This window comes from Rattus norvegicus, chromosome 6 (assembly GCF_021556685.1).
Source record: "Rattus norvegicus strain SHRSP/BbbUtx chromosome 6, alternate assembly SHRSP_T2T, whole genome shotgun sequence".
Classification (NCBI taxonomy): domain Eukaryota; kingdom Metazoa; phylum Chordata; class Mammalia; order Rodentia; family Muridae; genus Rattus; species Rattus norvegicus.
In genome coordinates, this window is record NC_141539.1 from 100518497 (window position 1) to 100535186 (window position 16690).

Consider the following 16690-nt stretch of genomic DNA (forward strand, 5'->3'; position numbering starts at 1 on the left):
CAGCACAGATCACAATAGGATGAACAGGGCTTCATGGACTCCAAAGACAAAAGGACAAAACAGGCTGGCATGTGCGTGTGTGCCTATGTGCATGCATGCGTGTGTCCATCCTTGAAGAATTAAGGGAGGAACAACTGACCAAAAGAGGAAAGAGCCGGGTGAGACATCCAGCAATTGTTAACTTTAGGATTATAAAAGCCCTGTGCCGGAAGAGGGAGACAGTTCTCTCAGAGGGGAGCAACTGTGCTTTGCTGGAAGGCCACATGTCCAAGAATATGTATGTGGGCAGCACAAATTGGTCTTCATCAGTTAAAAGGTGTGGCAGGGAGCTGGAGAAATGGCTTAGTGGTTAAGGCCCTGGATGGCTCTAGAGGACACAAGTTTGATCCTAGCATCCATTTCAGGCATCTCAGGTCCTCTACAGTCTGTGCATGTGCCCACAAACATAGTCACATACTTATACAAATACATATAAAGAAATAGTAAAATAAATCTGTATTTTAAAATTATTTTAAATATTTTTTAGAAGAATACAAAGTTGCATGGGTGGGGAAGGGATCTGCAAGGAAATAGGGTAGGAAAATAATCAAAGCACAAACAAAATTCTCAGCAAACTAAAAATATTTTAAAAAAGAAACACAAGCTGGTTGTGATGGTGCAGGCCTTTGATCCCAGCATTCAGGAGGCAGAGACAGGAGGATCTACATAGTGGGTTCCATAATGACATCTATCTAAAGAAAAAGTTAACCTCACCCTAAAACAAACACAATAATAAAGGAAAGGCAGCTAACACAGCCTGGAGTGTGAACAAGACCACACACAGTCATAGAAACACAAACAATGTGCCTTGAATTAATTATACTTCACGTCACAGCTAGAGTGGACCCGGGGAGGAAAGACTATATACTTCTCCATATAAAGCAGCATTTTTGAGAACAGCATAAATTTTCAAGAAATCTAAGTGTAATGGTACTTAGTTTAGAATTCCAGCACTTAGGAGGTAAAGATAAGAAGATCCAAGTTCAAGGGAAAAGATGAAATAGGGTGGGGTGGTTGTGGTGATAAGTTATTTGCAGGCAAGACGGCTCAGTGGGTAGAGATGTTTGCTGCCAAGCCTAAACTCCTGAATCCAATCCCCAGGACCTATCTAGCAGGAAGGAGAGAACTGATTCCTGCAGTTATCCTCTGACTACCATGCACTACACTTGTGAACATACAAACTGTTTTCTACGCATTATTTTACAAAAGAAATGTTCAAGCAGATAATGAATAAAAAATTGGATGCTGTAAGTGTCTTCATCCAGACTGACACAGCACAACAATCCAAGATCCATGTTTCTGGCTCTGTGGGCAATAGATATACTAAAATGAAACAATGAGTCCTTCGGAAGTCCCTGGACCATATGATGCACACAGGACCAGCAAGTGTCACTCAGCTAGCTCTACCGGCAAGCCAAGGTCAGCTTCCATCACTGTCTGTCAATTCTTTTTATATAGCCTCCAAACATCCTGTGTCCCCCGTGGCCTTGTCTCAGCACGTATGTCTGCCTCAGCTGACATCACTCTGCCCATCAGCTGGAGTCCACAGAAGGAGCAAGGAACTGAGGCATATCACCAGAAGGTTTTTGGTGTGTTTCTCTCTAGAGAGTCCTGACAAATACATGCCTGCAGTTAACAGATAATCAACACGTGTCCTTTCACGTGCTTACATTAGCAGACCATCCTTTCTCCTGTGTCTGCTTCAGCTAAACGTTCCTTCACATGTTTGCCCCAACAAAACAACATCCAACTACCTTTCCAAAGGACCCTTAAGTTTCCACTTCAAGTGAGGGTTCTGGGAACCATCAGGCTTAATAGCAAACCTCACTGGCCCCTTAGAGAGGTCTGGAGTTAAGTGCTGGACTAAAGATGAGGAGGAAATGAGGTGTTCTGTTAGCTGGTGAGGCTAACGCCCCAGATAAAAATAAATTCTCTAGTTTTATTTGCTGTAGCCTCTGGGAGAGAAATGTAAATAATCTGAGACATTCAGGGAACTTGTTTGGAAAATATCTTTGTGTTAGAGTAGGGATTCAAAGTCTCATGGACCTTACCTCAGACAAGAAGCTAAAAATCATTCACGGCTTGGTTTGGGCCATGTCCAGTTTTATCTTGAGGCTTTAAATACATCACATCAAGCGATCACTTTTGAGGTCAAACTTAATGATTTGTATAATTTGCATAATAATTATGCTACTTTGGTCTAAATATAACTGCAAATGTGAAGTACAAATTACTAATAGCTATCTCCAGCAGCAGGTATGTTATAGGGATTCTTGACTTGCGTCTCTTAGCAACCACTGACTGTTTCGGGTTTAGAGAGCGGGTGAAGGCAATCTTTAGAAACATGCTGCTGAAGAGCCACAGTGATTCACCCAAAGAAACAATCCAAGGTTGGCAACCAGCCTGTATCCAAAAGGAGGGAGAGGGACAGCAGTCAGAAGAAACCATTTTCCAAGACCCTTTAAGCAAATGAAACTGATCTTTACTGATAACAAATGTTCCATGAGCTGAGGCAGGCCTGCAGGTTACATAAAAGCTACACTGCCACATATTTGGTACTCTACATAGTAGCCATCTTTGACAAAGATTAGATGACTACATTTTAAAAATGTTAGAGGTTCTGTAAATCTCAACTTCATAAAAATCACCATGTTGCTCAAGTAGGGCAGTCAGAATTTTCCTGGATGAGTAACAAGGCCCTTCAAATGGAAACACTCAAAAACTCTGGAACAAACCCCAACAAGACAGGCTGTTCTGTCTGGAAATCCATTCACAATCCAGACCTCCAGCTTCTCTTTAAAGGCCCTAGGAGCCCAGACACGTGGCTTGCTCACTGACTGGCCTAGGTGATGCAGGCTAGCAGGAGTGGACAGAACAGAAGAGTTAAGCACTCTCTGCCATCGCATCCACACTGCCTCTGTGTCGCCTGTCTTCTGTATACATCTAAGCATCCATTCCTGCTCCAAACACACATTCAAATACAACACTGGTCAGAAGAAATCAGTTGGCAAAGTGGAACTGATAAAGAATTTAGAGATACAGGAAACTACACATGACATCTTAAAAAAGAAAAAGATGAGCCATCTAAGGGTATCCAAGAAATTTAGAGTAAAAGACAAATGTCGAATAATTATAAGATACTTGGCAAATATAGCAGGATAATAATGGATAACTTCACAACCTGAAGCCATAAAAGAAAATAATGTAAAATGCTACCAAACAAAGGCTGATCTCCAGTGGGAATAGTGGTAGAGGACAGCAGATAAGCACAGTGTGCTGGGTCTTGTGGGGAGCTTCACCCATTACATCCTGACATCACAAGAGACCTGCTGACGCACTGTGGGTATCTGACATCGACTTCCAGATGAAGAAAGTGGCAGACAGTGAGTGCAGTAGCGTGACTTGTCCAAGGTGAAAACTAGTAGAGCTGGGCTTGGTGGCATGTGCGTGCATTTTCAGCACTCAGGAGGCAAAGTCGGGAGGAGGGTCACAGGGTTGAGGACACCCTGGTCTACCCAGCAAGTCGCAGGTCAGCTAGGGTGACAGAGTGAGACTCTATCCTGAAACAAATAGCAAGTCAGCCTCAACTCAAACCAGCCGCTCCACTCAACCACCTACGCGCTCTGCCTCATGGCAGGGAAGAGGTCAGTGCTGGACAGGCACTGAGACATCACACAAAGCGAACTCAGGTTTGAAAGGGGCATGCCCAGGTGCTAAAAGGAGGGAAATACAATGAACAGCAGTCATAAAACGACTATAAAAATATAGTTTCAGGAAAGCTATGTGCAAATAAGATGTGGTTTATGAAAAATGCAAAGAAAATGCAAATGTGTCTGCAGCAGAAACCCCTTTGTTATGGTTGTTATGGCATAGATGGTTCTTTTAAAGGCAGAACTAGGGAGAAGGATCAAAAAACAGGAAAAAGACAATCACATCCTTTCCACAATTTACCAACAATCTGATACATTTCCTTCCTCCCAGAACTGTTCATGCATAATGCTATAGTTTAAACATGCCCCCAAACTCATGTTTTGAAACTTGTTTCCAATGCCACAGAGGTGGAACCATTTGGGAGGTGTTCAGATCACAACAGTACCCATGAATGGAGTCCCACCATGATAAGTGGGTGCCCCATTTGCACCCTGTACCTTGCACCCTTATGTGAGAACACAGCAACAGAATGCTCACCAGATGTTAGCACATGGATTTTGGACTGGCTGATTCCTAGATTTGTGAGAAAGGAGTTTCTGCTCTTTAGAAACTGCCCAGTCTCAGGTAAAGCAGTTTCTGCCTGAACCACACACTGCTCTCAGTTTTGCACCATGATCCAAAATAAGTAAAAGGAAATTTTCAGAAATAATTCCAAAGTTTTAAATAGTCATTCTGAGTAGCATAAGAAAGCCTTGGTATCTGTCTGCATCCTACCCAAACATGAACCATTGTATCCATGTTGGGTTATTTAGCGGCCATCTTGTGCCCATCACTGTATCTCGGTACCTGGATGCAGGGGTCAGTGCTGCCAGTGGCTTCAAGATCCATCTCTCACATAAAGGAGAGAAGGTCTTTAGAATGAACTAAGACAAAAACACGGACATGCCATTCCCCTAAAACAACAGACATAGACTCAAAAGCTATAATGTGCATGTACCACTTCAAAACAGATCATAGGTACTACTGTTCTCATTCTTTTTACTAACTAATCAATGTTTTACTATATGAATGTCTATAATTTCTCCAATCAACTCCTGATGAAGACGTATTAAATTTTTTCTAAGGCTGGAGAGGTGGCTCAGCAGTTAAGAGCACTGACTGCTCTTCCAGAGGTACTGAGTTCAATTCCCACCACATGGTGACTCACAACCATCTGTAATGGGATCTTCTGGTGAGTCTAAAGACACCTATAGTGTACTCATATAAATAAAATAAATAAATCTTTAAAAAACATTAATTTTTTTTCTAATTTTGAAATCCCTAACCCTGAAGCAGCATTTGGTATCTTTGTAAGCACATTTGGTTGTATCTCATGAGACTGCGGGATGAACACTGAACGAACCACTTACTGCACAGATGCCATGTGGACTTGTCTCTCCCTTACAAGCACACACCTTCTGACGGGCTTCTGACGGACTCACAGGAGTCCCCTCCACCCAAGTCTCTGCTAGAGCCCCTCTCCTGTCACAATACCACAGTTCAAATTAATATAGCCGAATAATTATTTTTTCTTGCAGTACTGAGAACTATTTCATTATGTAAAGTACTTTATTAGATATCTTTCTCCCATGAACTATAAAGAGTCTAAATTTAAAAAAAAAATACTAGAATTTTAATTAAAAATATACTAGCTGGGCATCGTGGTGTATGCCTTTAGTCCCAACACTCAGGAAGCAGAGGCAGGCAGATCTCTGAGTTAGAGGCAGGCCTGGTCTACAGAGTGAGTTCCAAAACAACCAAAAACTACACAGAGAAACCCTGTCTCAAAGGAGGGAGAGAAAGAAAAAGAAAAAACAAAAAACCAAAGAACTATACAAACCAATTCAGAGATTATGTAAATATATTTATGATGACAAATTTACTTTAATCTAGCAATATTTTGCATTCCAACATTCATTCAATGCTCTGTAAAGTTTCACATATATTTAAATTTTTGTTTAAAAACAAGCAATAGTTTAGCGGTAAAACCTATGCTTAGCCAATGTAAGGCCTTGGGTTAAACTCACAGCACTAAGAGTATTCCAAAGGTGAAGATCTTTTAATTAGTATTAGAACCAAATAGACACAGTGAGATGAAAAGGGTACGAAAGGAGGAGTATTTAGTAACGATGAGATTCCCAGACAGAACCAGCAAGTGAACTGTACAAGTCACTCCATAAGTAGCCCCCTTGTGACTTAAGAAGACACTGAGTCTCAGAAACACCAACAATAACGTGCTTTATATTGAAGGTAGGAACTCTGTGTATCCATACTTCCAGACCAACAAAACAGACCAAGCAACTGCATCTGGGTTGTGTCTCTCATTGTGCCTAAGACTAGCCTGCTGATACTGCGGTCTACACGGTGTGAATGAGTAAACACAAGCTTAGGAGCCAAATGTGAACACTGTGCTGGTAGCCACACTGCAAGCATGCAGAAGAGTCCTCCTCAGTTCTATAGCACACTACAGTGCAGCTTCCTTCCAACCACTACAGCATGGCAAAGCAGCTGGAATAAGTTTTAACTTAGTAAGTCTCCAGTTGAAATCACCAAAAATATTTGAGATCATAAAGCATCTACAGAAATTAAGGTTTGCTCAAAGAAAATGTACAATCATGTGAAAAATATGAGTATGAGGACTTTCCACGACCTAAGGTGCAAAGCACAGAAGGGCTAGATACTATCTGGGTATGGGAAAAGTAAGCAAGAACAGGGGAGGGTGGAGAAAAGGCTTGACAGTAATCACAAGTGGGAGGCACAGCAGAGCGAGAGGGGTGTGGTCAGGACGGGGTAACAGCAATTATCAGAGGGAGCTCCTTAAGCCCCAAAGGCTTAAATAAAACTGAAGTGGCCAGAATCCACAAGATGCCGATAGACTCACTATTGGTACTTCATCTTCTTGTCTAGGAAATAACCCTAGGATGGCTGGCCAAGGCCATAGTTTACAAGCACCTTGGCCAGGATCAAACAGCGCCCTACATGTTTATTATTTTATGCCATATGCCCGCCCAAGGAACAGTATTTCAAATCCCATCTCCCCCACTTTACTGAGACAGTCTCTCCTTGTGTCTTACTTTTCTGTTGCTGTGATAAAATACCATGACCAAAAGCAACTTGTAGGTCAAAGAATCTGTCCTGGTTCTGGTTTTAAAGGGATGAGTCCATTACAGCAGGGAGAGGTGTGGCCACAAGCGGTAGGCAGGGAAGCAGATGCAGGAAGCTGAAAGATCCTATTATAAACTACAAGCAAGGACAAACTGAAAATTGGGGAGGATATACATCTCAAAGCCTGCCCCGAGTAACCTACTTCTCCCAGCAAAGCCACACCTCCCAAAGATCCCCACACTGCTCCACCAACCAGGAACCAAGTGTTCGAATACCAGAGGCTATGGGGGCGTTTCTCCTTTGAACTACCATACTTGAGCCTGTGAAGACCTCCCCAGGGCAGAGGCTGCAGGTGTGTGGCATTTCTTTACATGACAAAGTGACTCAGCTCAAGAATGAGGGACGTGCTGTGAGCACAGGCATCTACCCAGTCTCTCCGCTCCCATTATAAACAAAACTGATTTCAGTCATTACTGATGCATGCATCTGCTACAGAGAGGACACTTCTAAAAGTCTGTTACAGGCCCTACCAGTGTGGACAAGCATCACAATTCTAATTAATGACTTAAATGAGGGCAAGTGTACTTAAGAAAGTCATAACCGGCAAACAGATGCCAGGCTGTGGATAAAACAGTAACAATAAAGATCCATAAATATCTCCAAAGTGAAGAGAGATCAAACTCCACAGAATGCCTGGCAAGTTTCTTTTTTTTTTTTTCCCCCGGACCTGGGGACCGAACCCAGGGCCTTGCGCTTCCTAGGTAAGCACTCTACCACTGAACTAAATCCCCAGCCCCGCCTGGCAAGTTTCACAATTAGACTGTGAGCTATATAACACGGACAAAAACAAAACAAAAAACACCACGGCTTTACAGCAACATGCACAGTCTACTAAAGTCAGTCAAGACCAGAAGTTCAACAAAAGCCAGAAAAATCATCCAACCTCAAGAAATGTTATGGAAATGTCCCTTTAAGAAATCAGAGTCACGAACTTGGGCCTGGCAGAATGTCTACTGCAAAGAAGGGTGGCCAGAAGAAGCAGGGCCGTTCTGCCATCAACGAGGTGGTGACCTGAGAACACACCATCGACTTTTACAAGCACATCCATGGAGTGGGCTTCAAGAAGCGTGCTCCTCGGGCGCTCAAAGAAATTCGGAAATTTTCCGTGAAGGAAATGAGGATGTGCGCATTGACACCAGGCTCAATGTAGCCGTCTGGGCCAAGGGAATAAGGAATGTTCCGAACCGCATCTGAGTACGTCTGTCCAGAGAGTGTAATGAGGATGAGGATTCACCAAACAAGCTCTACACACGGGTAACTTATGTGACTGTTACCACATTCTAAAATCTACAGACGGTCAGTGTGGATGAGAACTAACTGCTGAATTTAATAAAGTTGCAAAACTGAAAAAGAAAAAAAGAAAAAGGAAAGAAAAGAAAAGAAAAGAAAAGAAAAGAAAAGAAAAGAAAAGAAAAGAAAAGAAAAGAAAAGAAAAGAAAAATAAGAAAATAAATCAGGGGGGCTGGAGAGATGGCTCAGCAGTTAAGAGCACTGACTGCTCTTCCAGAGGTCCTGAGTTCAATTCCCAGCAACCACATGGTGGCTCACAGCCATCTGTAATGCGATCTGATGCCCTCTTCTGGTTTCTGAAGACAGCTAGAGTATACTTACATATAATAAATAAATAAAATCTTTAAAAAAAAAAATCAGTCACACAAGGTAATGGAACACCCAGCTGAACTGACCTAATCAAGCTGCAGACACAGTGTTCACAGGAATATTTCACACTTGAAGACAAAAGGCCTTCTACAATCTAATGAAGGATTCAAACTCTACCAAATGAGAAAAGGCTGATAGAATTGAGGACTCAATCCATGATAGAGAAAGCACAAGAACAGCTGCAGGTCAGGTCAAGGCACGGGACACACCAATGCAGTGCCAGTGGATTCGCTGTGCACAGCAATCCTCAGTTGCTTGCCTGTGTACTCAAAGAAAGAGGTGTACAAGTACTAAAGACCTCCCCGCCCCATTTTTAGAGTGATGAATGACCAACTCTCCTTCCCTGCCCCAGTTGGCATCTCAGAACATCAGGAACACCCATAAAGCCTCTGCTCTCAGCAGCCTGTCTGCTCCTGGTACTCTGTTGGATTGGATTCTATGGTCCTGCTATACTTTGAACAAAACATTGGCTCAATGAGGGTATCCTGACTTCTGAATTTAGTCTAATTAGGGCAGGACATGAGCTCACTATGAACGTTAGTGGCTTTTACCCTGTCAAGGCATATGAGACCAGCTCTCTGCCATAATCAGGTTTTTCTTAAGTCCTGCTTATATGAACACCTCGGTGGGAGGTAGGTATTTTCTTCCCTACATGAGGCAACCCATATGTCAACCAAAGGAGCAGCAGTCCATACAGCACTCTGCACGCCACTCCAGTATTCACTGTACATTATATCACAGTGCATACATGAATACTGTACACTGTATACTACAGTGCCTGGTGTACACATGAGTAAATACAACAGGAACAAGGAGGTGCTCGTTAAAATTCCGTTTCAGCAATCTACCCCAAATCTCAGGCAGAAAGGAAGATGTAGTGACACTTCAAGATGTAAGATGAGAAAGTAGGAAAACAGGTTCTCTAGGCTGCCCCAAATGGACAGGCTAGAGTTAATCCCTGCAAGAAAATGGTAAAGTGTTAAGTTGAGCCATTTCCCAGCAGAGACAGTTACAGTCCTCACACTTGGATGGCCCGTGCTCTGCACCCACGAGCACGCCTGCTCATTTGTAATAGGTATAACCGAAGAGCTTTAAGAAACCTTTCCTAGATAGTGAGGTTTAAAGCAACATAAAAGATGCACACACTGGGCCTGAAAGATGGCTTAGTAGTAAAGGCACTTGTCACCAAACATGATGAACTGAGTTCAAATCACAGAACCCACAAGGCAAAGAGAGAGAGGACTCCAGAGGAGCTATCCTTTGACCTCTCCACTAGAGTTGTGACATGTACATGACCATACAAATACATATACACACAAAATAAACAAATAAAATCATTTTTAAAGCTTTGTACACACTAGTCATTAAATTCTCCTATAATTAAACTTTTAAAAAAGAAAACTTAGAAAGATTTAGGAATAGGCATTCCTAATGTTTAGCATAGTACTAAATTCTACCACAAATAATTTTTAAGGTATTGTTACTTTTAATGGGCAATAACAGAAACTACTAATGCAAACATATTTATTGAGGAGGCCATACAATCTCACGTGCAAGATTTCTGTTGTTTTAAACAATTTCCAAGAAAATGAGATAAAGAGTTAGTAAGTAAGTTATACGCATACAATTACCAAAAAATTGCTTACCTGTAATACAAATTTCTGATCTATGTATTTTTTGGCAATGCTGGGTTGGAATTCTTGGCTTTCCAAAAATCGTATGAAAAATTCATATACAAGCTGCAACAAAAAGATTATAGTTAACTTCAAATTCTAATTCATTAGAATACTGAAAACCATGGAAGCACATTTCACTAAACCTGATGGGGTTTAGGACACAATGGTTAGTTGTCCTATCAGGCCAGGAACACTGCTGGCCTTTCTTGTGACCACGGTCACTGTTATAATTTTAACTTTTAAAACTAAATGCAAGAAATATTGCTAGACAAAGCAAATAAAAATCTATATTCTTGCCATTTATAGGAAAGCTCACTGTTAAAATTCATCCCCCCTCCCTCTCCCCACCGTGTGTGTGTGTGTGTGTGTGTGTGTGTGTGTGTGTGTGTGTGTGTGTGTGTGTAAGTGGGTAGCTCAGGGGTAGCTCTCTCTTTTCACCATATGGTCCTGGGAATAGAACTCAGGTCACCTCGATGGTGAGTGCACCTTGACCTGCTGAGCCTACTGTTAACATTTCATGTCCACCCCCTCCCTCTGAAACAGACACCTATAGTATATATAAATATCTGCATATCTTGATGCTTTTGCCATTCAAACAATACATTATGAATCTGTGTCAACCATCATTTTTAGTAAATGAACAATTACTCATAATTTATACTGAATTCAATTCATAATTAAGCAATCTCCTATGCAGATATTTAAGTAGGTTCTACAGTATTTCTCTAGCAAAGAGCTCTACAATTCGTATCATACAGAACACACAATTTTCCAAATACTTCACAAGTAAATATTTTAAAGGGAGGCTTATCAAACCAAAAGATTCCCAAACACTCTGGACACATAACTACTGCCAGATTTTCTTTAAGAAAGTGTGTGCCAGGGACTGGAGAGGTGGCTCAGTGGTTAAGAGCACTGACTGCTCTTCCAGAGGTCCTGAGTTCAAATCCCAGCAACCACATGGTGGCTCACAACCATCTATAATAGAACCTGATGCCCTCTTCTGAAGACAGCTACAGTGTACTCAAACATAAAATAAGTAAATCTTTAAAAGAAAAAAAGAGTGTGTTAACAGCTCACAGTCTTCTAAGTACTATAGCATGAGATACAATATTCTCTTTTGGAAGCAGCAGTCTCACAGACAGAATCAATCTCAACTGCTCAGATAAACAGTGCAGGATTCATGTTTATTCTCTTTTTTTGCACCATAAATCTACGTTACAGACCACATCAAACTACAAAGCAGCATTACTGAAGTAAAACTCTTCAGAGAGGAAATCTGGGCTCAAAACCCAGCTCTGTTCCTTCCTGACTGTATAAGTCTAAGGACATTCATTTTCTGAATTCTTTCTTTCATTTTGCAATGGAAATAATATGAGATTAAATGTAACATTACACACAAAGTTCACTGACAAACATAATCACCGTCATCTGCCTAAAACAACATTTGTGGGTTTTTCCTATACACTTAAAATTAGAAAACACACCCAAAAGCATTAATTTCATATATGTGTGTGAATATTTAACTTATTTGATTTATATGTATTTATAAGGAAAGGCTGGGAAATTTTAAAATATGTATCATTTCATTTTATAATAAAATGTATTACATGTTAACATAAACACATATATTTAGAACAATTATTATAAAGAAAGGAACTGAAATAAGCATGCTGGCACATGAAATCCCAGCACTAAGGCTGTTAACTTGGGGAAATAAGATAACACAGAATCATGTTGTTTACATTTTGGGTAACACTCTTTAATACCCAGTATAGCAGAAACAGATTTATAACCATTTCACTATTCAAATTTATTGCTATTGTTAAAGTACATTTAAAAAAAATCAAGGTTGGAGGGGAAAGTATTTTAGAGTCGTCTTACAGAATTTTATTCTTCTTTAATACAAACATCAAAATCTGTTCTTTCTGAACAAGAGCTGCGATGCAACTTGGAAGTTAGAGTACATGAGAAAGAGAACTGGAGCTTAGAGCCAAGGACTCAGGTCAGGATAGGTTGGCACAGCAGCCACCTAGAGCGCCAACCTCAGAAGGCAGAGATGGGGACATCCTGGGAGCAGGCTGGCTAGCCAGGCAGGGTGGACCATTGAGCTCTGTCTGACTGAGGGACCCTGCTTCAAAGGACAAGGTTGAAGATCAATGAAGGATGATACCAATTTCAGCCTCTGGACTCCTGTACTTGGATATACTTATGTTCATACATATGTACATATATATGTATGTACACATACACAGAGAGAGAAGGGGGTGGGGAGGGAGGAAGGGAGGGAGAGGGAGAGGGAGAGAGGGAGAGAGGGAGAGAACATAAAAAGTAAAAAATAGAAAAGCAATGGGTTGTTAATACAGAATCTGAAATGATGCCAGTGAACTATTCAACTATACCAGTCTGGATGGACCTTGATCATGTGTGCTCTGAATATGAGTTATTTTCCAGTTGGGAAATATTGGCTCACTGACTCTGACAGTTTTCAAATATTGACACATTCCATTTCACAATATCTTTTCTTTTAATCACATTTTTATTTCTCCCAAGAACAGTCTAGAGCTTGGTATTAACAAATACACTAAAAGACAGATGTACACTATAACACAGATACAGACTTTCTAAAGTTTAAATTCTAAGTAATGCTTCTAGTATTTAAATTCTATCTGTAATGAGAAGTGTTCACAACTTGCCTTTATTGTTTTAGAGAAATAGCTGACAAATACCTAGGTCTTAATAACCAGTTTATGCTTTGTTAAGCAGCTGGTCCAGCCTGCCACTCTCAGCAATCCCAGCACCTTCCCCAGGGTCACCACAGCACTGCACCATGCAGCAGTACTGTGACTCATGCATACTTCTCATGTCACCATGCAGAGTATTTTAAATGGATGCTCAGGGGTCAGTCACTTGGGATGCTCTTCAAACGCACTTTAAGTGAAGCAGGCACCTGTAAATTTCAAGTGCCAGCAGGGAATGCAATTGAGTGTTGACTAGTCTGACACTTGTCCTTATTTGTGCACGTCAACGGCATTTTTAAATACCACTGTTGGATGGAGTGGTAGCACACTCCTTTAATCCTGGGACTTGGGACTGAGAGGCAGGCTGATCTCTGTGAGTTCCAGGCCAGCCTGGTCTACACAGGAGTTCCAGGAAAACCAGAGCTACATAGTGAGATCTTGTCTCAAAAAACCAAAGCCAGCGTCAGAGGCCCACCATTTTTATAATGAACAGTACAAATCTACAATGATTAGTCAACACAGGGACAAGGGCACATACCATAGAACTACGATAAAAAGTCACAGTAGGGGCCAGTGCAATGGCTTAGCGCGTAAGTGCTTGCTACCAATCCAAATGAGCTAAATTTAATTCCCGGAGAGAAGCAACTCCCAAAAGCTGTCTTCTGACCCACACACTCACACTCATATTCACACACACACATACATAAATGTAATAAAAAAATTTATTAAAAAATGTGTTAGCCTTGTACACCACTAAACTGATGGACCTCTAAGGATCCAGAAGTACAACTAACAAATATTCCTATAGAGGCTTCAGACTAACGCTTTAATTTAGTATTCCTGTTAGCATTTTTTAGTATGTATTTAATGTGTGTATGTGAGTGGAAGGGACCTTGGGGACTAGTTCTCTCTGTTCGCCATATTGGTTCCTGGATGAAGCTTGGTTGTGGCTGTGCCTGCTGAACCCCCTCCCTGTCCCTCCCTCATTAGCACTTTATATCTGTATAAAGCTGCTGTGCCTGTAATCCCAGCTATGCAGGAAGCTGTGGCAGGTCTAGGAGTTGTAGATGTGCTCTGGGGGGACACAGAGATACCTCATATCAAAATGGGGAGTGGTGGGGGAGACAACTCACAAAACTAGATGGGATTTTAATCTCCTCTTAAATACTTTCTAAATTCAAGGGAGAAGTCTTCCCCAGTGATCTGTGAGGGTTCACATCATAATATGCTTAAATCTTCACCCCTCACACAACTGTTCTCTTTCAACATACTTGTTTTTCAACTCTTGTAAGAATTCCACACTTATTTAAATGACCCCTTGTCCTGAATTCAACACTTATTTAAATGACTTGTTCTGAATTCTACACAAGGTAAAAAAGATCCATCTCCCAGGCCTGTCTCAGCCAACAGGCTTTCTACCTGGACTAACAATTTGATTTCTCTATTCTGGTCCCATGAAAGCAGTAACATAAAGTAAATTGGTAGAAACCCTTCAGACACATTTAGAAATAAGCACAAAGTTGTTCTACACTTAAGAAACAAACTGACCTTGGAATAAAAAAGCCTCCCTTGAGTTTTTAAAGGGAAAACTGGGGTGGGAAAATAAATCACTACTCGAGGTCTCATAAGGAAGGTCTTTGAACAAAAACCTAACATTCCTGGCTTCCAGTCTCGCTGTAAGGCACTGAAAGCAATCCTTAATTGTAAACAGAAAAATTGCAAAACACATTCTACTGGAAAGGCAGATCTAATCTCTGAAAACCCATAAACAATAACCATGGCAACTGTGTCATACCAGCTTAAAATACACCAACAGAAGTACTTAAAAAAATGAAATAGACCTTTCTTTATAAACAGACCTCTGATATTTTTGATCAAATACCTTGTGAACTTAATATTCTGTTGTGTATTTCTAAGTATTTCCAAAGATCCATACATAGATAGAAAAGACAGACAGCTTAGTAAATTCAGTGTCGGCCACAAATTTAAAACTGAGTTTTGCAGAATAGTCAGCTAGCTGGATAGTAAGAATGGCCAACTACACACTAACCAATCTTGTGATTCTCTTCTTCTCTACTTTCTCCAACGGTCACATTTTGCTTTCTTTAAAATGTGGTCCAGAAGTAGCAGCATACTGTGAATTACAGAACTCACAAGGTAAAGGAGGTGACTCCACACTACGTTTTGGTCGGAAAAAGACACAGTTGGTATCACAACTACACAGCTAAGTAAATGTTAGATGGGCAGAGTGGTGCCCAGCTCTTGCACTCAGGAAGCAGAGGCAGCAGAATGGCCAATCAGAAGACAGCCTGGGCTGCAACTGGGAGCTTAAGACTAGCTCAAACATCACGTGGAGACTCTATCTCAAAAAGGAGGGTGGGGAAATGGAGGCCAAGCACTGCCAGCTCCCAGCATGTACCAAAACCTTAGGTTCATCCCTAGAACTTCAAGGACAACAAGGAAAATATTGAATTTAGTGATATGTGATCATGACATCACTTATCACAAAGATAAAGTTTTCATTTCTATGTTTTGTGTGTATGATACATATATTGTAAGGGTTGTACATGGAAGTAAAAGAGTCATTTCTCTGCTTCCACCGTGAGTTCCAGGGAACAAACTTGGATTTCAAGGCAGGCGCAGCAAGCGCTTTTACACTGAGCCATCCCTCCTCTATGAAGAGATTTCTTAAGCACTCTGAATGATCTTGTCAGTTGAAGCCACATTCTTGAAAACGAGAAAGTGACTAATGAGTGCAGTGAGGCTACCCACAGGAAACCAAGGACTCTTGGTAAAAGTCTGGAGCCTGCACTAGGAAGCCCACACAGCAGGTGAGAATGGAGCTAAGCAAGCAAGAGCTCTCCTGGGAGTGGGGGGATGTGAGTTTCACCTCAGACTTTTTGCTTTTTGTTGTTTTATCTATTTAGACAGGATCTCACTTAGGCTTAGCTGGTCCTGAACATATTTCACAGCTGAGGATGACCTTGAACCTCCTCTCTCTCCCAAGAGCTGGGATGGCAGGCATGTCACCATGTCTGCTGTTTCTGTGATTTTTAAAAGTAAGTTTTCTTCACTTGATCCAACCTTAGTCAGACATATTCCCCTAAGAGCTAAAATCGGACCGGAAGGGCTATAGGCTGGAACAAGATGTCAGCACGCATAAAGCCTGCCCATTTTATATACATTTCTGACTTTGTATCTAAAAGGGCAAACGTCTCCTATCACCAGCCTCACTGCAGCTGTGGCTTCTGAGGAGCCAGCCGCTAATATTCCTACCGGAAGGGGGTGGGGGGCGCTAGGATGCAGCCCTCACATTAGTGCAATAGCTTAGGAAACTAATTTAACCTTCTATTTCCTATCATTATGTACACTTTTAACTGCAGGTTCTTTAGAATGATGTCTTAACAATTTTTTAAGTTCAGGAAGATAAATTGAAATATTAAGTCTTTGCTGAATTTTAGTGGGACTTCAAGTGTGTGCAGAAAATGCTCTGCAGATGATGACAATGGCCTGACTCTTCACTGGGATGCACACCTTGAGATGGAGGGCATTCTCAGACGAACACTTTCTTAAAAATTTTATTTTCTCTCAGACAAAATTTCAATCCAGTTGGCTAGTATCAAGCATTACAAATAAGACAAATTTCCTTATCACCCAGTAAATAACCCCTGACCCATGCTCATGCAAGCAACCCTGATTCAACTTAGCAGGTTTAAAAAT

At 41.2% G+C, this 16690-nt stretch overlaps 1 protein-coding gene across 16 annotated transcripts in view; it reads right to left on the minus strand.

The window, feature by feature from the left end:
* Ppp2r5e (protein phosphatase 2 regulatory subunit B', epsilon) overlaps nucleotides 1-16690 on the minus strand; it is a 149604-nt gene that overhangs the window by 26204 nt on the left and 106710 nt on the right. For all 16 annotated transcript variants that reach the window (NR_197772.1, NM_001106740.1, XM_087552753.1 and 13 more), the window contains 1 exon segment: nucleotides 10200-10292. Coding sequence is in view for 15 of the 16 variants with exons in the window: in NM_001106740.1 (NP_001100210.1) it covers nucleotides 10200-10292 (93 nt within the window). In the remaining variant the exon portion in view is untranslated.